The 23,202-nt window shown below is 32.9% G+C and overlaps 1 protein-coding gene across 1 annotated transcript in view; it reads left to right on the top strand.

Moving 5' to 3' along the window:
• LOC115883989 (diacylglycerol kinase eta-like) overlaps positions 1-23,202 on the top strand; it is a 186,797-nt gene that overhangs the window by 20,216 nt on the left and 143,379 nt on the right. The window contains exon 2 of the mRNA XM_030902415.1: positions 13,919-14,068. Coding sequence (XP_030758275.1) covers positions 13,919-14,068 — 150 coding nt within the window. The remainder of the gene's footprint in view (positions 1-13,918; positions 14,069-23,202) is intronic.

The raw sequence follows: 23,202 nt of genomic DNA, 5'->3' as shown, positions 1-23,202 counted from the left end.
TGTGCTGGGAAACACTCAGTTTCTTGATCACTTTCCATCATTTTACAAGAGTTGAGGCACAAATTTGACATTAGTTGACAACAAATGATCGAATGTTGTAAATTTGAATGTTGAATCTTTCAATTACTCCTAACTTAGCGACCATAAACTTCATAACTAATTTGATTTCAGAATGACATATTATGAATTATCAAAGCAAAACCTCTGAAGGGGGGACAAATAACTCACAGTCTTTAAGAGGTTTAATTTAAATTTTAATGCTTCAAAATAGCAAGGGGGCGACATGTTTCGGGAATTTAAACTATTCCCATCATCAGGCCCAAAAGCTAAAACATTTACAGAGGTCAAATTTATAAAATACAATCACAACAAATTAAAAAGTCAAAAAGTTATATCTATCACAAAAATTGTTCAATCACACATAACAATATGGTAAAATAAATTTGAAAAATTAAAACAACTAGACTAAAATTATAAGGTGAGGGGAGCCGTATAATCTTATAATTTTTTTAGTTATGTTAGTTAGGAGCAAGTTAAGAATTATGTTTATTTTTTTATTTTTTTAATTAGTATATATGTTGAATTTTAACTTATATTTCAAATTTATATAATGTAGAAAATTAATATTCATTTTAGTTTAAACTTGTGTTATTTAAAATAAAAGCATACTCACACAAAAGTCAACCAATCGGGAGAAATAAAATTAGTTAGAGCTGTTAACAATTCACACAACTCTCTCATTGTAATTATAAATTGTATAACTCTTCAAGAAGGAAGCCTTTCGTTGTAATACGAAATAAATGTCTATATCATAATTTCCAGACCATCTTATTTCAATTTTATATTTTCATTTTTGACGAGAATGATCGTTCGTCTTAAAAGAATGTTTCTGTGATAATGTAAAATTAAAACTAAAAAAGGGAGTACTCTGCATCCATATTTAGTTTTTTTGAAAAAAGAAACGCTGATAGCCCAGATATAGGGAGATTAGTTTCTTAACCGAAAAAACCAGTTATGTTATTATGAATTATTCATTAACGTAAAAAGTAATAATACCTTGACGACCTTGGCGTGACGCTTCGCGTAACGCTAGCTCGTGTGTCGCGGCCTTGAATTTTTACTCCCATCGCGCGTAAATAACTTTCACTTTAAAAATAAAATAGAATAAAACAATTATAAATAATCCCACCGCAATACAAGGGAGTGGGATTAGCGGTTAGTTTTAATTCGCGTAAAGGATTAAATTGAGAATTATAATTGCATCTATCCCTCTGTAATCCATACTTACCAAATTGTTGTTTGTTATATCGTAATATCCACTAGTTCCATGGATTAGTTTTATACAGTGTTGTTTATTTGTAAAGATATTCATATAAATTTAGTTTGTGAATTTCACTAATAAGTTAATATATGAAAAACAAATATTATACTGAACAATATTGAAATTGAACAAAATTACGTTTACTATAGTTTTAATTAAATTGCTGTTTACACGAAAACTTGCATTAAGCCATTTAAACATAGTAATTAAAATATTTTGGTGTATTAAATATATTTACTAAACAATTATTTATTTCAAATAAATTATAATATTTAATTCATACAAACTTTTGTCCTATTGAGCATTAATTAATCACTTCTATAGGAGAGTCAATTAAAAACTAACCAGTCTGATAAAATATGATATATATTAATACAAACTTATGTGGCCCCATAGCTTATAACTAATATAAAAACTAACCACAAAATCTATAATTCGAGTTTATGTGATTATTGTAGAATTACTGGGCTACGGAAGTTTTTGCGATTGTGTAAACTCTAGTTGTTTTTATAGCGAAAATTCTCTGACAAAGGCAATATTATTTTTAGGAGGGGTTATTTTCATATTCAACAACAAAATATGAACTGACTTGTACAAAATATGAAGGTAGCTGAAATCTGAATTATTAAAGAGTGATAATTTGAAACAAAATATATTTTAATAATGAATATTTGGTTTATAAAAGTAATATACATATACCGGGTGCGTCTCAAAAGTGGCTCACCCCTATAACTTTTTTTATTTTATCAGATAAAAAAGCGAGATTTGGTATGTTAGTATATGACATAAATTAGGACTGATTGACGTATTCAATTGTTTTCTGTCACTTCCTGTTTCACCGGAAATGAATACAACTTTTGATTTTTAAATGGCACTCTCGGTATTTTTTTACTTTATTCTATAGAAAATGACATTCTAAATAGAATGACATATCATATGTCAACTTTTGACATTTTTGCTTAAAACAAAATTAAATTTTAAATTTCAATCTAGAGTGCCATGGCTGTGTTAAAAACACGCATTATTAATCAAGGAGCCTTGGAAAAATAGATTTGATCGTCTAATGTTATTCGTGTCTTGTCCAGGGGCGCTATTCTGTACAATTATCAGAATCGGTGAGTTACCGATAGCTATCGGTACGTATTTGCATATAGTAAATATGTGTTAATTGTTGTTGTCATAGTTACCGATCAGCCCTATGACAGATATCGCAAATTTGTACCGACGAATCTCTACCGTGCCCTTGTCAACCTCACGGTAGAGATACCGAGAGTCGTCGGTACAAATTTGCGATATCTGGGGTGAAATTCTGTACTCTTGAACGGTAACGACCGATTTCGGTAATGCACCGAGAGTCATCGTTTACCAATCGGTCGGTCGTTTAAAACGCGATTCTGTATTTTACGCAACCAAACGACATCGGTGCAAAGCGATTCGTCGAGTTGCCGAGCATTCGGTCGTTCTGTGGCGTGTTTTGCAGGTATGGAGAGATTTGAGGTCGAAAGCCAGCATCCATTACTCAAAATTAAAAAAAGAGCTGAGAAAAACTGGAAATTTGGAGCTAACAGTTAAACCTCTTACAAAACAAGAAGAAAGAATTTTAAACATTATTGGTATGCAGTACGTCGAATGTAGTTCCAACTGCGCAGATAGTTTAGCTGAGGAAGAAGTAATGCACTGTAACTCATATTGTGATATCTATTCTATCATCTAATCGTAATTTCAGGATCTACAAATTTGTTTAGAGAACTATGACGAATCTGTGCTGGACCTCCCACCTACAGTGGTAACTTTGCAACCAACTAAGACTGACGGTAAAGTTTAGAAAATATAAAACAGCCACATTTTACTAAATATAAAGTTTAACATTTACTTTTATCCGTTGGCAATAGACCTCCCTCCTGATAGTTTAGATTTAGTCACGCTGGCTCCTGTGGTTCTTCCTACTACAAGTCAGGATGTAGTGATAGAGTTTGCAGACACTGAAAAAACTATAAATACTACAAGTATTGAGATTGCTCCTAAATCTAAAAACCCCACTAAATCTCCAACTGCTTTAACGAGTTTGTTAAATTCAAGCGAACACGTTCGAAAATCAAGAAAAAGGGTAGCTTCAGCCTGTAATAGTGGTTTGTGGAACTACTTATTTATCATATTAATATGAAACACCTTGTTTGCAACATTTTACACTTTCAGGTACACCAAGTAAATCACGTTTGAGCGTCCACGTTAGGTGAAGCAAGAGATAGATTTGCTGCCATTGCAGATCGAACTGCGCCTTAAGTGTAGGGTCGCCTTTTGTATATTTTTCAAATCATATAGTTTAATCTTAATTAATTAATTTTGTAGGTACTAGCAGAAAGTAGCCGACTACAGGCAGAAGCTTCCCTCCGCCACGCCAGAAATGAAGAAAAAATGATTGCGATACTGGAGAGGTTTGCGGGGGTGGCAGAGGGAGCCATTAGTTACTTGGAGACTAAAGAATAACTAATAAAACTAAACTAATACTGAATTGTATTTTTATGGATTAAAGATTTAAATTGATATTAACATTAATTAATATTAACACCGAAACACTTGATGAATTAAACGGTCTCTAATCCGTTGTGCTAAGGCAACTCCTCTTTGTGGTAATCCTTCATTATCCAGTTCGAGATTTCGCTGATTCATAGCTGGCTCTCTGAGACCTTCGTCAATAAAATTATTTGCTATTTGGTTCTCAATCCTCATATTGTGCAGAATAGCACAAGCATTTACAATAATTCTTCCTGCTAGTCCCGGTTCATATTAATCGGTGTTCTTGGTGCTTCGTTATAAAAATATTCAGGTGTTCCTGGTTGCTGGTGAGGTAATGGGGTTAGAAGCCATGGTTCTAATGGATAGCCTTCATCTCCTATAAAAAGATGCGGTTATTCACAAAACTTAAAAAAAAACATGTATTTACCTATCACCCACGTTTGCCTTTCTCCTCTTTCAAAATTACGTTCCATACAACTTCGTACTGGAGAGTTCGCCCAAATGTAGGCATCGTGACGTGCACCCGGAAAGCGAGCATTAATATTTTATAATCTGGGTCACATACCTGAAAAAATTCATGATACCATAACTCAAGAGAGTGAAATCGCAACATTTGGGGCTCTCATTAACCTACCACTTGAAAATTCAGAGAGTGATATCCGTAACAGTTCACGTAGGCTTCTTCGTGGTCACTTGGTCCCCGAATAGATACATGAGTGCAATCCACCGCACCGATCGCTCCATAAAACGGTTGCATCGCGTTTGCAAATTTCAATCGTGCAGCATTCCTTTCCTCTGCAGTTAGCGGAAACCGTATTTTTCTTCTCAAAAAGACATTGTTTATAGAGTCAGTGACAGCATGTACACATCGACTCACAAATGGTTGACTCATAGTTAATCCTTCTTGATTTCCTACCGGATTTTGATAACTTCCGGTAGCAGAAAACCGCACAGCTATTAGAACCTACAGTAAATTATAAGCAATACCTATTATTGCTATATCTTATAAGATGAATATTTTTCAATGTCACCTGTTTTTCTACGGATAATCCATAAGGACGTTGACGTGCCAAGTGAGAGCGAAGAGCTTGTATCAAATCTGTGGCCATATCAGGAGAAATACGGTACAAATTTATAAATTCATCATCTGGAAGTTCCAAAGGTTCCATGAAATCTCTTAGAGCCCTTCGTTCTACTCGGCGTTCCATTATTCTTACTCTTCTTTCCAAATGTAGTAAATCATAGGCAAGATACTCCATTTTTCAAATCAAAACTAAGAGCGAGGGAATAATGTCAGGTTATAAAGTATTACCCCCACCAACTTGATTCTTTTTCGATTGTGCATCAAAAAGTAAAAAAAAACGTTATTTGGCCTGGTAAATAGTGTAAGCAGAGGACAGAGGCAAACTTATTTCCGTTTCCATAACACAAGTTTTTTATTCGGACTACATGAAACACTAAACACGAAACGGAAATGACTCCACCTCTGCTACTCATAGTACGTTTTAGCGTATCCTAAAGCTAATTTTATTCTACAAACGTTTCTCTACTTCTACCAATGCTAATTATTATTACTTACCTTCGTATGTATAATATGTACTTTTGTTTTCTCTTACTTCAAAATCTATGATGTGGTGGAAAAATCGGTGAAATTTTTCTTAATCACATCCAAACACATTTAATTTCAAACAACTTAATAACAGTCGTTCGACACTTTCGACGATTGTCGTTGACTAGTACAGAATTTCACTCCCCATAGGACCGATCGGTAACTATGACAACAACAATCAACACGACGTTCATTGGCCGTACGTACCGATAGCTGTCGGTAACTTGCCGATACCGACGATTGTACAGAATAGCGCCCCAGGCCGGTTAAAAGATGCCTAAATGGTATTTTTAATCATATCTCAATTTTTTCAAATGGAACGAATGTGGCTCATCAGCATATTTGGAAAAAGCATTTTTTTGCGAATAATTTGGTACCAAACACACTTGGTATTTCGAGTCAAATTATCATTATGCCCTAGACACTCAATGATAATTTTATAGAACTACATATTTAGTTACTTCCGCATCGCCAGACGGCGCAAAAGACATTAAAGTACAGGTTTCTAATTTATATATGAAGATGACATGATAGTCTCTATATTGCCTACCGTCTATGGTCTAGTTTTGGTTTAGTTGATAAAATGTTGGTGGTCCGTCAAGTTATTTTTAAATCACTATTTAAATAATTATTAATTCAGATATTCCTGATTTGTCGGAAAGTTCGGTGATTTGTGTTCATAGTTAGTGTTTTTATTAGTTTGTGCGTTCTGATATTTACAGTTGATCATAATTTTTGTGTTAGATACTAAACTTGTTTATTAAAGTAATTTTGACATTTTAGAAATGAAAAATTTATGAACCAATTAAAAAAATAGTTTAATCATAAATAAGTAAGTACATAGTTGGTAATATATAGTATTTTTAGTAACAGTTAATTAGTAGTCTATAATATTTTTTCTATTGCATCTATTTTCGTTCTAGCGTTGGTGTTTAAAATGTATGTATTCATAACTCTAATTTTGTTTTGACTATGTTACACTTCTAATGATCTAATAAAACCTAAAATATAGTAAAAACGTCAATATTCATTATTTATATTTTACAAGGAATAATTTTGCGTTTGAATAATGTTACCGTTTTAGTTAGCTTTAATAAATAACGGAACGCTAAAATTATTTTATGCCAAAACTCTCCATTAGTTTCTTCCGGATCACCAGGTGGCTCTAAATGACAATGATATAGGAAACAAACGTTTCATCTATGATAATGATATGAAATATTTGCTTTATATCAGTGCCCAATCTATCTCTAGTACGTGACATTAGTCTATGATGATAGTTTCAAGTGAATATAAATGAGCGTATTTAAATTCAGACCCTCACAATAAGATGGCGCCACTAACATGAAACTGTTTTTTAGTAAGGCATCTTTCTTTTTCTTGGTATATTCTTTGATCGACTGTAATAAAAACATCAAAATTTTTGTTTCGTCGAGATTTTTTTTATGGAAATGGAATATATGTATTATTAATTTCCATAAACATCGTTTATTAAAATATAAATTTGCAAGAACGGCTTATGCATACTAAGTAAAATCAATAATTCAGCAATTCAAATCAGTTCTATTAAGTCGAACAGGACCTCGAATACCATGGATATTTTGGATTGAGAATAATTTCCCCGGCATATTTTATCACTTTCGGAATATATAAAGCTGGATAGAATTAAATTTCAGAGACCCGCAGGGTATTATTCTGTACCAATTTACCCAAATAACTTATTCATTTTGAGGCTTCTGGGGGATCCGAGTAATCAAGATACCAAAATAAAGGTTCTTCAGTATGTGTTTATAAAGGATGTTGTTTAGGTTAAGTTTCCGCTTTACGGACAGTTACAGATAATATTGAATTTCTAATAATATACTACGAGTAGCAAGTGATTTTTGTAACTGAACTTTTAACAGTGGATAGAAAACATGTCTCCGGAGCATTTAGTTTTTTGGATGATGTCAATACATGCTTTGGTTAATTTTTAAGAGCGAAATGAGCTCAATGTGACAAGGCGGCTTTGGTGATTATTGTTTATTTTTTGATTAATTGCAATTAATAAAATTGAAAGAAAAATAAAATAAATAAATTATAATATAATTTAAATATATTATATTTACCTAATTATTATTAAATATTATTACTATTAGTTTTTATTACTATTACAGCGATTAGCAGCTCTAGGTACAACTGGAGCAAGGAACAAAACAGCGCAAGCTGCGCTAGAAGCAATTCTGGACTTGCAATCAATCGACTGGCTCGTGAAGGATCTGGCCGGTAAGGGTGCCCTAAGATTAAGGGAATCCAATCTTTGGAACCAGACCAACTACGGTCACTCGAAAATATTGCCAGTGATAGGGAAAATCGTGGTGAACACGAGTCCACATCTACTAGACCAGAAAACGGACTATATGCTCACCAAACATGATTTTGGAGAAAAGATAAGGATTCGCATCCCGACAAGAGAAGAATGGGAAAGCAACCGAGTAATGAACACTCAAGAGATAGCAGTCCACACAGATGCCTCCGCAAATTCAGGGGGCACAGGTATAGGCATCTCCTCAGAGAAACTAGACATCCGACGATCTTTGAGGCTATCGGATTGATGGAATGTTTGCTGATAGAAAATTGCTGATAGACCAATAGGGGATATAGTGATATACTCTGACAGCTTGGCCGCTTTAAGAAGCATCACCATGCAATCAGTGAGGTCGAAAACTGTGATGGAATGCCGAGAAGCACTTTCCTGGCTGCGCCGAGGAGGAGCTACTCTGTGCAGGGTGCCAGGCCACGGCAATGTGGTGGGCAATCAGGAAACAGACAGACTCGCCAAAGACGGAGCTAGTGGAGACGCCGTGGCAGATAACTCATCACTTGTGACGATCAACACACTGATGGAAGCTATAGGAACTGCCATCAAAGCCAAGCAGCAAGAGACGTAGGAACACCGTGAGGACTGCGCTACAGCTCGAAGACTATGGCCAGTGGTAGATAGCAAAAAGATAAAAAAAATGCAACTACTAGAGCACAAAAAGGACCTAGTACGCATGATTGTAGGTGTCGTCACTGGAAACTGTCCCACGGGGGTAAACCTCGTAAGATGGAAAGTTTCCGATGACGACTACTGCAGAGAATGCGGAGAGGAAGAAGAAACCATAGAGCACCTGCTGTGTCACTGTCCGGCAGTGGAATACCGACGCATTAGGGCAAGGTTTTTTGGAGGGACTAGAGGAAGCAGCAGAAGCCAACATCAGCGACATGGGAAACTTTGCAAAGAGCTGAAAGTGCTTTAACGCAAAGAAAGAATGAGAGGAAGGTTTGGTAAAACAATACAGGGGTATCGCAATGGGCCCAAGGCCTCCGAGTGAGGGATCAAATATGATCCCAAACCCCAGCAACCTAACCTAACCTAACCTATTATTACTATTAGTTATTAGTAATAATAACTAATAGTAATATTAGTCCAACCTACAGCAATTTCAAATAAAAAAATAATGGTATTTAAGATAATTGCAAAAAAAACTAATTTTAAAATGTTTTAACATCTTGTAACTCTAAAACTATGCATTTTCATACCCATGTTTATAGGAACTTTTTTTCATATTTTTTGATGAGGAATCAATGAGCACTTATTTAAAACTTTCACGAGTTAATGATATTAATTTTTTTTAAAGGTTTTGCCTTGATCCAATATTTGGATCAAGGCAAATTAATAAAATTCCGTTTATCTCATCAAAGAGGCCGAAATCAACAAAATATCAAGAGGCAACTGTTAATCGGCATTAAAGTGTTTACACTATTTCGCTAACAAGAGAAAAAATGTCAGTGGCGTACATGCGTTTTTCAGAAAAATATTCCAGTGATAACCATAATTTAGCTTTAAAATATGTTGCATTTATAGTAACTTTTACCCTCAAAATTTCATTCGAAACGCTAAAAGTACTTGGAAGAAAAGTAGGTATACTAAATCGAAAAAAGATTAAGACTTTAACACCCTGTAGCTACGAAAAAAAGCAGAATGGGACTTATGGTGATATGAAAAATAAATCTTATTTTTACGTGAGGAATCTCCCCACGAGAGATGGCACATGTTTTTTGAAACACCCTGTATACTACTATGAACTGTCTATCATGTTGGCATGACGTTTGGCAAATGCTTGGCATAACGGTAAAAGGTCGCGAAGCAGGACCAGCTTCATGAAATGAACTTCGCTTGGTACTTGGAGAAGAATGGGAAAACATAACGCAATATGATATATGCAGCCTCAATTACAGTATGAACGGACGCATACAGGCAGTTATAGCAGCCAAAGGCGGCAATACAAAGTATGAGGGTATTTTTTACAATTTTTTTTTCTGTTTGTATACTTCAATATTAGAGAAGTTTTCTTTAATATCGTTAGTTCTGTTATCGTTAGTAATGTTTATTAAAAGCTTAATTTATTAACTGTATCGTTAGTCTTTAACGTTTTTTTTTACTTTAGTATAGAGTACCCAAAGCAGTGTAATATTATAATGGTGTCTTAATATTATAATATGTATTAATATACAGGGTGGTCCGAACTGTATCCCGGAAACTTCGGCAGCATATTCTGCAGATAAAAATAAGTAAAAAAGTTCGTATAAATGTATGTCCTAAAATGCTTAGTTTCGGAGACACAGGGTGTAGAAATTTAATTTTTATTTGGATTTTTTCCAAATAATTTCTGAAGTAACGTAAATATTTGGATGAAAATTGGTGTCTGGGAGTTTTTTGACATGAGAAATTTGATTTTGATGTTAATATGACTCCTATTTGTAGAGGACGCCACCTACATCTGTTTTATCTGTTTTGAAGAGTAATAACTTTTCGTCCGTTCCTGTATAAAACTACTGAGTAAAAAAATATATATTTCCATGATTTTCTACATAATAATTAAATATCTCTTGGAAAAAATCGCTACGACAACCATTCTCAAGATATTAAGAATGGAAACAGTCAATACATGTCATTATTGACAAAAAATAATCGTATGTTGAGTAGATAGTTATTTGACTAAAAAGATAAATTTGGGAACTTCTTATTTTTTTTTAAATTAATCATAATTTTTTCTGCGAAAAAATGATGATAAAAGAAGTTCTGTTGAACTTTTGGCACAAAAACATTTCAAATTTATGATTTCAGTCTAATAACTATTTAGTCAACATGTTTATTTTATGTCAATGATGACAGGTATTGATAATTTCGATTCCAAATATTTCAAGAACCATTCCTCGTAGCGATTTTTTCCAAGAGACTTTTTTACGTAAAAAACATCGTAAATGTATATTCTTTTACTCAGTAGTTTTATACAGGTATGGACGAAAAATTATTCCTCTTTAAACCAGTTGAAAAATAATATGTATGTGGCGCCCTCTACAAGTAGGAGTCATATTGATATCAAAATAAAATTTCTCATGTCAAAAAGTTTCCAGACATCAATTTTCATCCAAATATTGACGTTACTTCAGAAATTATTTAGAAAAAATCGAAATAAAAACGAAACTTCAACACCCTGTATCTCCGAAACTAAGCATTTTAGGACATACATTTATACGAACTTTTTTACTTATTTTAATCTGCAGAATATGCTGCCAAAGTTTCCGGAATACAGTTCGGACCTCCCTGTATAATTGTGTCTTAATATAATATGATTAGTGATGGGAAAACCCGATTAATTTCAATAATCGAGTACTCGAGTTTCAAGCGATTGCAATAACCGAGTGATCGCACGAGCGAAATATCACTCGTATTTAAAAATACGATTTTTCACCCGTCGCTGGTTGTAAGTTGTAAGTACTCGTTAACGCCAAGCGCCAAGCAGTAAGTTGCGTGCGCAGAGCACATATTCTTTCGGCGAAGAATGGCAAGTAGCAAGCGGCGAGGGATTCGCTTGATCGCTTGATTTAGTTTATTTCAAAGCATTGTCGATGTAGGTCGTAAAATTTTGTCCCTCAGATACGCAACGCAAATATATATACGGCGCCGTATAAATTTGCTACCTGCAATGTATGTAGAAAATTTTATCTCGGCTTTTTATCGAGTATGTCATATTAAAATCGGATTTCAATTTATTTCATTCTAGGATCGTTTGCGTTCGTCGCTTGGAACTCGTCACTTGCATCGCTCGTTCATAATCGAGCGATGTCGGTTATTCCAATAATCGAGTAGTCGAGCGAATTTTCGCTCGAGTTATCCCATCACTAAATATGACGTTACAATATTATTCATATTAAAAATCAAAAAGTAATGATAATTAAAAAAATGCAAATTGATCATTATCAGCTTATTTCGCTCTTAAAAATTAACCAAAGCATGTATTGACATGAATCAAAAAAATGCTCAGGAGTCATGGTTCTGACCGTAAAATTATATTTTAGGAAAATTTACAGACGCGAAATTATTTCAAATGGTGTTTTAAAGTTATGGTAAAAAAGCAACCCCTCAATTAACCCTGTATAATATGCTAAATAGTAAAGTTTTTAAAAAGCTGAGTTTACGAATTAAAGTTGATATAATTATATACAGCTTGCTAAAAATATTGTGAAATTAGGGCTAAAAATAACAAAAATATAACAGATTAAATTTGACCAGAAATTTCTCCGTTACGTTTTTTTGCATCTGAGTGTACAGGGTGGTCTAAATTGGTCTGTTTTAACAGAGAAAACCTATTTTGTAACTAGACAGAGCTAAACCGACATAGATGTCATGGGCTCGATTTCTGAGAAACATTTAATGGCGTAAACAGCCTGTTGATATTTTTACTGCCAACCGAGATACGGGTCTTAATGTCTAATTTTTTACCATTTGGAAAATTGCCCTTAACTTTTGTATTTCGTGGAATAATAAAATTCTGTAAAAACGTTTTTGAGGCACTTTTTTAAGCACAATCCAGTGGCTTAGTCAGTTTTTTTCTATACTTGCTCTTTTTGTCAGAAATAATAAAAGATATAATAATTTAATATTATTTTAATAATTTATATTTTTAAATGGAAATCATAGTTGGCTATGAGCTTAAAAAAATGCCGGCGTTTAACCCTTTCCAACGATATAAAGTTATGTGTATTTTCTTCTAAGAATAAAGCCCCGTTCTCAGAACTGCGACTGTCGCCAGCGACACGACAAAAGAACCAATGAAATTTGTACAAAATTCAAACAGCTGTCAATTTTAAATTTAGTACAGCTCCCGTTGGTCGTTTGAAGTGTCAATCAGTGCCGCTGTCGACACGACGTAGTTCTGAGAACGGGGCTTAAGAGAAATATTAGGGTTTTTTTATCTTTGTATCGAAGCGGGCCCTGATTTTGTGTTGACCTAGTTGCCTAATTATTTTTTATCACAATTTAATATTCTATATTATTATTTATCTGCATAATTAAAGACTTTTGGGAAGGTAAATCAACATTCTATATTAGTATTACCATTTACAATTAAAACCCCAGGGTTACAACTGCACTATTAAATGGAGAATTTAGAGAGAATTGGATTGGAACAAGGGGTCCCATATCTTGACCTGCTAGGCCCTGTGATTTAACTCCTTTCGACTTTTTTATGGGGGAAATTAAAAGACCTTATATATGTATATGGGAAGAACCATTGGGACGAGAGAAGAATTACAGAAGGCTACTAGGCAAGCGTTTGGGCTTATTAGACCAGTTTGCCTAATAAATCGTTGTAACTCTGTGCGCAAAAGATGTTTATTGTGTATTCAACAAGGAGGTGCTCCGTTTGAACATCTTTGATGATTTTTTTAGAAAACTATATTCGTCACTCAAAAAATATTTTTTTTAGTTTTGTTCTTTGCTTATTGAATCTACATATTTCAATTGTAATTACTAATACACAAGGCTTATACTAATATAGAATGTTAAGTTACCTTTTCAAAAGTCTTTAATTATGAAGATAAATAATAATATAGAATAACAATAAACAAATAGATCAACACAAAATCAAGGCCCGCTCCGATATAAAAAATTAAAAAAACTAATATTTCTCTCATTCTTAGAAATAGATACCCATAACTTTATATCGTTGAAAAGGGTTGAATGCCAGCATTTTTTTAAGTTCATAGCCAACTATGATTTCTATTTAAAAAATTATGTTTCACATTATTTCTGATAAAAAGAGCAAGTATAGAAAAAAACTGACTACGCCACTGGATTGTGCTTAAAAAGTGACTTAAGAACGTATTTACAGAATTTTATTATTTTTAATTAAGTTATGGGCAATTTTCCAAATGGCGAAAAATTCAAAAAGACCCCTATCTCAGTTGGCGGTGAAAATATCAACAGCGGTTTACGCCATTAAACATGTCTCAGAAATCGAGCCTATGACATCTATGTCGGTTTTGCTCTGTCTAGTCAGGAAATAGGTTTTCTCTATTAAAACAGACCAATTTCGACCACCCTGTACAAAATTTTGTGGCGTAGCTCTTTATTTAAGCTAAAATTCATAAATATTTTCCAGGTCTGTATTAACGGCTCGGCTTGTGTCTCCTATTCCGGACCTTCGACGAGATTCAGTGTTAACTACAGGTGCGGAAGACGCGGAATTCTTATCTCTACCAGTGCCTCCAGATTTTGCAGATAGCAGAAGATCAAGCCGTATTCAACAATGGTAAGTTGCCTTGATCAAAATCCCATATCGTCGGTGAAATATGATAAACTGCTAACTCCATTATTTCTAATTTTAGAGGAGAGCAAAAAAACGGTACAAAAAAATATGTACACATGTAGGAAGTATTTTCATGCGTTAATATGATAAAGAGATAAGAATTTTATTTGCTGGGGATCAATAAAACTCAATATTTCGTGTTATATAATTTTTTCAGACACAATAGGGAGATAGCAGATATTCGTCTTGCAGAAATAAGAAATAAAAATATACTTCTGGAGATAGCAACCTTATTGTTTGAAATTTTGAAAATTGAATTGAATGTTACCCAAACAGATTTAGAAATAATGAATTAAATTTAAAAAATATGATATTTATAACCATATTATATTTAGAATATCGTCGGTCTAGAAGCAAAACATACAATATCAAAAACGAATAAATTTTTAATGCATTTTTAAAGAACTGAAGTAGCAGCATTTTGGACTTATGAATATGAAAAATACTACCGTATGATCGAAAAAAAAAATGACGTCCAGTTGATATTTCCATATAATTTTACATATAAAAGGACACCGATCTTCATTTCATAACCATCGTTGACACCTTTTTTTTTATCATATTGTACTTTACTCGCAAAATAGATAATGACAAATAAAAAAAAACATCTAGGTGAATAGCTGAATACACACGAACAGTTTGGTTTATTTAGCACTTTTAAGTGCGAGTCGGACTCGCGCACGAAGGGTTCCGTACCATTCATTATCTATACAACATTAGACACTATATTATTATATACTTTTTTTCCGATTTAGCTGAAATTTTGAATGCGCGTATAAGTAATTAAAAAAAATTAAGAAACACATTACTTTGTATTAAATCATTTTGTATTAATCAATAATAAATATGTAAAAAGTAAAAATAAATATGTAAAAATATTTAAAAATTGAAAAAAAAACGATTAAAAAAAAGTCGCCTTGACTAGGATTCGAACCTGCCTTACTAAGCATCGTAAAGTCCTAACGCTTTAACCACGCGGCCACCGAGGACTTGAAAGATTCTATGTAAAATTCTTAAGGTGCGTATTCATTATCCGAACGAACGAACGAACGAATGTTCGCTAGTAGTATAGACGGGGACCGTACGATGGAACCGCACGAGAAGACCGGAGGCATTTGTCGGACTCGAAACGGATGGTCGAGCGAACGAACGAACGAACGGCCGCATGCGTTCGGTCCCCGTCTAAATATACCGCACTTTCATTCGTTCGTTCGTTCGTTCGTTCGGATAATGAATACGCACCTTTAAAGGTCGTTTGCGTCCGATCTTCTCGTGCGGTCCCCGTCCATACCACTAGCGAACATTCGTTCGTTCGGATAATGAATACGCACCTTTACTTAAAAGATAGTGTTTAGTGAAAGTACTTTTTTATTTATAAACATTTATTTAATTCTGTTTTTAGTATTTGTTCTTATAGCGGCAACATAGATACATTATCTGTAAGAATTTCAACTGTCTAGCTATAACGGTTCATAAGATAGACCTCTGTGACAGACGGACGGACGGACAGCGAAGTCTTAGTAATAGGGTTCCCGTTTTTACCGTTTGGGTACGGAACCCTAAAAAACATCTAGGTTAATAGCTGAATAGACACGAACAGTTTTATCGGCCGATTTGACCGATTTATCGCCGAATTGCAGAAATTTTAAGGAAAAATCTGCTAGTTTATGTCATCAAGAAAATTTGAAATTTGGCAGATAAATTGCTGACAAATAATTTGGGACGATTTTCGCCTAATACACTAACACAGCGATTAAAATGGAACACAAATCTGTCGCGAATTATCGGAGGATATTTTGTAGAAAGTTAAAAGGTCTTTTCAAGTACTTTAAAAACGGTCATATTTATTTTCTTCGAAAAATGTGTTCTTTCGCCTTATTTTACGGTAAAAGGTTGCAATTTAATTTTCGAAAAATAAAAAATCACCTTTACAGAGTGATAACTCGGCTATTATTACACCTACGGTAATAAACAAACAACGAATCGATTCGTTATTCCAAAAGCTTTATTTTTGCTTTATATGAGTTTTGAGATAAAACGCCAGATTTTCGAGTTATTTAAAAAAAATGGCAGAAAAATATCAAGTTTTTAGATACTAACATTTTCAAACCTAAATAACTCGGAAAATATAAAATTTCTGAAAAAATGTTATAGAACATTTTTTTCTTACAATTCATCCCTATATTTATTTTTACAATTCAAATGGGTGATTTGTTTTTCACCGCCGCGAAGGGGTGGCACTCACCACCAAGGTAAAAGCTATGAAACTTTTGTTTCTTACATACAGGGTCCGGCAATAGTGCGTCGGGCATCTGTTTGTAGCTCCTAGAATAAAAAACTTGGGAATTTTGTTTAAATGTAAACCTAAAGTATGTACTAGGATGTATTTCAGGAAAATATTTTAACTTCTATAGGGTAGCTCAAAAAAGTGTGAGTGGATCGGGATGACTTTTTTTAAATGGAACACCCTGTATATTATTGGATTTTTGGCTTCCTTTCAGATCACTTTACATAATCCTAAGACATGAATAAATATATTTCGATAATTTCAGACATATTAATAAATAAATAAAAATTATATATTTTTCAGCTTTTCTTAAAAAAATTACTAATAATACAAGAACTGTCCTGAAATCAAAACTATATTAGATATTTACTTTAGATGGTCTGTACTTGCTTTGCTATAAATATGGAAATCGTAAATCATACAGGATGTTCAAAATTCTATGCCAAACTTTCTAAAATATAAAATAATTTTTCTTTGTTTTTTTTAAATGGAAATTATTTTTTCAATAGATGGAGAATTAAAAAATGAACATTTTTTGCATTTAGAGTATTTCAAAATTTTTAACGGTTTCGCAGATATTCCCGGTTTTGTATTTCATATGGCATTTCTACAGTAAATATTTATAAAAGCCACCCAATGATTTTTCTCTCGTTTTTTACCATTGAAAGCGCTATGCGCCATATTATGAAATAACACTGCGTGTATCCGGAAAACTATTACAAATTTTGAAATACTTTAAATACAAAAAATGTTCATTTTTTAATTCTCCATCAAATAAAAAAATAATATACCGAGTGTTCCATTTAAAAAAACCAAGAAAAATTATTTTAAATTTTGAAAGTTTGGCGTAAAATATTGAACATTTTGTATGATTTACGATTACCATATTTATAGCAAAGTAAGAACAGACCATCTAAAGTAAATATCTAATATAGCTTTGATTTCAGAACAGTTCTTGTATTTTTAATTTTTTTTAAGAAGGGTTGAAAAATATATATTTTAGATTTATTTTTCAATATCCTGAAACTATCGAAATAGATTTATTAATATCTTAGGATTATGTAAAATGATCTGAAAGGAAGCCAAAAATGCAATAATATACAGGGTGTTCCATTTTTAAAAAATCATCCAGATCCACTCACACTTTTTTGAGCCACCCTATAGAAGTTAAAATATTTTCCGGAAATACATCCTGACAAATACTTTAGGTCTGCACTTAAAACAAAATTCTCAAGTTTTTTATTCTAGGAGCTACAGATTACCGGACCCTGTATATCTCTATTCACTGTTAAAATTTCACGTCAATTGGTACGGGTGTCAAGAATTCGGAGTTAGTACACTATTTTTATCCTCACTTACTGGTCTAAAACCTACATGATATAATAACAATCTTTATTAGAATTTATTATTAATATTTTGCAAAAATTATAATTGTATTTATTGACTTATACTACGTTTTTCATTATTGCAAAACTTGAATCAAAGTAACTTATTTTTTTCGCCTCCTACCAAAACGGGACTTCAAGTTCCCCTCTAAATATTATGCATTGAAGTTACCCTTTAATTTATCAAAGTCATCCAACAGTTCCCTAATATATGTTTATCGAATTCCTTTGTTCGTATACCTAGAACGGCAACAACCCCAGTTGTCAGCTTGTCAAACCCGATGTCATCCGCATGATATCAAATATATGATACCTATGGAATAGTCGCGCGTACCAAAATTGGATTTTAGCAACAATAACTTATAAATGCCGTACAATTTAATCCTAAGCCACAGTATTTGGTAATTAAATTATCGATTGCTTTATATCGATACGCCTTGCTTGAATTATGTTATTGTTTGTTAATTATCGCGGATAATGTGATTTTAAGCAGAAAACCGTCAACTAGGTGATAAGATTGGAATGACTCAGCTCATATAAAAATTGCAAATTTGTCAATATCGAACACAGAAATTCTTAACGGCTTCAGACAAGGATGCACATTATTGCCACTTCCATATAATTTATACTCAGAATCGATATTCCAGGAGGTGTTGCAAGATTTCGAAGTGGGAACAAAGATGAATGGTAAACCTATGCATCCCATAATATACTGCCGATACGGTACTCAGTGGTGAAGCTATGGGGGGTGAGTTGGGAAATTAGTCATGACAACGCGACGTCTAAATCCCAAATTTGTGAAAAAAATCTCAAATTTGTACTAAATACAGAGATATAGATGTCTATATCTCTGACTAAATAGCGTTTTCGGTTTATGCGCTTAGGGTAGTCCTATTTCTTATTATTGTACGTCACTAAAAAGAGATAGAAATTCCTTTCATATGACACTCAAAGTAGGGCCACAGGCACACGCCACCCTTTTGTGTTCTTTTTATTAATTAAATTTTGATTGACAACAACGCGTTCTGCTGAACTGGAGTCTGGAGTTCCCCGTTTAATGTACAGGTTGCAGTTATATTTTATATCACGATACATTATTACATAAAATATGTCTATACCTAGTGGCGGATTCATCTCTCCAAAAAAATCCTTTATGGGTATTTCGCCACTGCACTGCAAGAAAAATCTACAAATTAAAATAGTTATTTTTTGTAAATACTTCTGGGCGTTAAACCTAAACGCACAAGGTTGACGTTCTGTTAGTTGACTTTGTGTTAAAAAAAGTCATTTTAACAGAACGTCAACGGTTTCTTGTAGACGCATCTGTTTTAAAAAAGTAAAGTGTTCTCGAATAGTTGAATTTAAATATTTTAAATAGTTTTTTTCTTTATTCTTTGTATGTTTTTGCTTCCGACGACGGAAAGAGATAAACTTTCCGAAACGTTAAGCATTTTTTTCTTTGTTAGGTAAATTTGTATAACTGTAAACATAACTTCTGACAAGCAGTGTCCGTTTAGGTTTAACGCCCAGAAGTGTTTACAAAAAATAACTATTTTATTTTGTAGATTTTTCTTGCAGTGCAGCGGCGAAATACAAATAAAGGATTTTCTTGGAGACATTATTACATGTCTGACATTATTACATATAGATATTGTACGGAGTCGAGGAATTGACGTTAAAGCTACGGACCATGTCATGCCTAAACTCTTTTGAGGTGTGGATATACGGACCGATATTAAAAATATCACGACTCGAGCGAGTAACTAATGTCAGAGAGTCAGTACTAGAGAGGATGAATAAAGAACAAGAACTATTAACTACAATAAAACGACGGAAATCAGCTAACAAATATAGTTCAAAAAAGGAAATTTATTGTTTTATCCAGACCTACCAACCCTAAAATTATTTGCACTCATATGAACATTATACCGGGTGGTGCATTGTCGTTGAAAACATAGAAAATCCAATGCAAATTTTGAACTGTCCAAATATTGGCTCCCCTATTTATTTTACATATATAGGGTAATCCGAACTGTCTTCCGGAAACTTCGGTAGCATATTCTGCAGATTAAAATAAGTAAGAAAGTTCGTATACATGTATGTCCTTAAATGGCTGAGATACAAGGTGTTAAAATTTCATTTTTATTTTAATTTTTTCCAAATAATTTCTGAAGTAAAGTCAATATTTGGATGAAAATAGGTGTTTGGGAGTTTTTTGACATGAGAAATTTAATTTTGATGTTAATATGACTCCTACCTGTAGAGGGCGCCACCTACATATTTTTAACTGGTTTGAACAGTAATAACTTTTCGTCCGTACCTAAAAAAAAATATACATTTACAACGTTTTTACGTAAAAGAAGTATCTTGGTAAAAATCGCTACGAGTAATGGTTCGCGAGATATTTGGAATCGAAATATAAATATCTGTCATCATTGACATAAATTAAACATGTTGACTATATAGTTATTAGACTGAAATCATAAATTTCAAATGTTTTGGCGCCAAAAGTTCAACAGAAACTGTTTTATCCCAAAAGAAAAGTTCCCAAATTTATAATTTTAGTCAAATAACTATCTACTCTCAACACGTTTATTTTTTGTCAATAATGACATGTATTGACTGTTCCCATTCTCAATATCTCTATCTATATAGTAGGTGGCGCCCCCTATAAATAGCGTCATATTGACATCAAAATCAAATTTACCATGTCAAAAAACTCACAGACACTAACTTTCATCTAAATATTGACATTACTTCAGAAATTATCTGGAAAAAATAGGAATAAAAATGAAACTTCTACACACTGTATCTCCGAAACTACGCATTTTAGGACATACATTATTCGAACTCTTTACATATTTTTATCTGCGGAATATGCTGCCGAAGTTTCCGGAATTCAGTTCGGACCACCCCGTATATTTTGATATATGGTATAAGACGGAGAGATCACATAACCCCATTTCTAACTAGGTCAAAGTGGTTGAATATGTATAATATATTCCGATTGCATACCACCCTGTTTGCTTATAAAATTTTCAAGTTGAAATTACTAAACTATTTGTATTCCAAACTTTTGTTTAATGAAGGTTTGGGCAATGATTTACGCAGAAGAGGGCTTCTTAAAGTGCCTAAAGGCATAGGAAAGAAATCTTCAAAAGGTATTATCGATTTAATGTAACACAACTTATAAATGGCTGTGGTCCTACCATCAATATACAGTCTTACCATCAATGCCAGTTTTTAAGAAGTCTATTAAACTAGAGTTGTTGTTCCAGCAGTGATCTCTTCTTGTCTTCTCCGTCATTTGTTGCATGGAAGGGCATAATACTTAAATGGTTCGTTTTGTTTTTGATATGCGATATATACCATACCCCTTTACTTACTCATACCTACTCCCTACTTTGTTTAAAACTTGTTAAAAAACTTGTTATTTTATTATAATGTATTTATTGTTGTTGTAGTATTTTATTCTGTTTTTTTAGTTGAATTGTAGGTTTCAACAGACTCTCAACTACTGATTGAGATATCTGCACTTAACCGCCTTTTGTTTAACAATTTATATATTTTTTGGGAAGCACAAATATTTATTGTATTAATATTTTCTTGAACAATAAACTCTTTATTATTATCAAAAAAAGCATACACATATAATCAATTTTTATTCGACCATACCAATAGGTATGGTAGGCTATTAAGATTGGCAAAAAAAAGTTTTTTTAATTTCACTCAAAATTAGTTATTTGGGTCATAAATGTCTGTCTGTCTGTCTGTCTGTCTGTCTGTCTGTCTGTCTGCTAAATTACAGTAGCTAGCGAAACGCGGTTTTCAATTTAAAATTAGGAATAATATTTGCAACAAAATTTGTAATAACATCAAAATCAGTCAAAGTCGCAGTTTTTGAGATAAAAAAAATTGAAAAAATCCTTTACTTTGAAACTAAAAGAACTGCCTACCAACTTTTTATTAACATATTTTAGTATGGGCGGCTATACGTGCCTCCCGGAGCCAATTTTTTTGGATCGTTACTATATTTTAATATTTACTATAAAGACAAAGATACTCTCTCAAAGCCATCTTATATAAACATATTTTAATGAAACTGTGTTTCTAAATAAAGCAATCTTCTCGCAAAGTTCTCGATCGCGTGCCATTAAAATGAAGACAAATATATTATAGAGGAACCTAAAGGGGTAAACAATTAGATCGATACCGTTTTCTCCGAACAAAACTTCATAAGCAAACATATTCTAGAAGGAAAATGTCTGTCAAGAAGCTTCTGTTGTCTAGAATTTAATCAAACTAATAGACTTGAAAGTAAATAATTGGCTTAAGTTATCTTCTGTAGCCTCAGGTTCAATTTCGAATTCTCAATATCCAAACAATTTATGCTTCGAACAAATAGTGTAGTGTAATTTATTTAACAGTAAAATTCCGTTCTAGTTCTTTAACCTACAGCCCCTTTGGTTAAATCTGGTGGTTTTTCATCTTACAAGAAAGAAAAAATAATAATAAATTATTGTGTTGAGCAGAGTTGAGCGACGTGGACAATGGCGACAGTTAATAATTTTGTATAAAAATTATAGCTATAGTTAAAGTATAATGTTATATGATAAATACTTTAATCCGTATAATAAATATTTATTAAAAATAAAGAACAATGTCAAATAAGCATAAGATATAATCCCACCAAAAATATAGAATTTGAAAAACATTGTCTCGCAACACAATTCTTCCACTATAAAAAGGTGTGAGAGATCTTATATAAAACCAAGTCAGTTTATTTTATTTAGTTTTTATTTACGCACATACAGGGTGGCGCCTCTCATGCGCCGCGGAAGCTCCAAGGATCACTCTTTTATAATTATGGTGCCGTGCAATTGCCAAATCATTATAATTATTATAGAAATAAATATGTCTTATATTGATAATAACAATTTATAACAAAATTGTTGAATACAGGGTGGAGCCTCTCATACGCCGCGGAGGCTCCAAGGAGAACGACAGTTTATATCGAAATGAAATTTTTTTGGCAGCAATATGTAAGTAAACTGAAAGCATTTTATAAAAATATATAGAATTATACAGGGTGTCCCCAAAAAAAGTTACACATCAAAGTTTTGTTTTTTTTTAATGGAACACTCTGTATATTCATTGATTTTCAGATTCTAGGAAAAAAATAAAGGTGAATTTTATTAAAGAAGAATATACCTAAAATCTAAGGATTTTGACATATTTCACATTTTGTGAAAATGAAGAGTAAATTTTAACTTTCTATAACAGCTACCTAAATTTTAGTTGACCTTGTATAGCCTGATATTTAATTACAGTAACCATTGTATGTTAAACCAAATTGAAATTTGACCCGAAAAGTTATACAGGGCGAGACAAAATTAATATGGAAC

This window comes from Sitophilus oryzae, unplaced genomic scaffold (genome assembly GCF_002938485.1).
Source record: "Sitophilus oryzae breed Bouriz unplaced genomic scaffold, Soryzae_2.0 scaffold_2008_pilon_pilon, whole genome shotgun sequence".
Taxonomy (NCBI): Eukaryota; Metazoa; Arthropoda; class Insecta; order Coleoptera; family Curculionidae; genus Sitophilus; species Sitophilus oryzae.
This window is presented reverse-complemented; position numbering and strand designations above follow the sequence as displayed.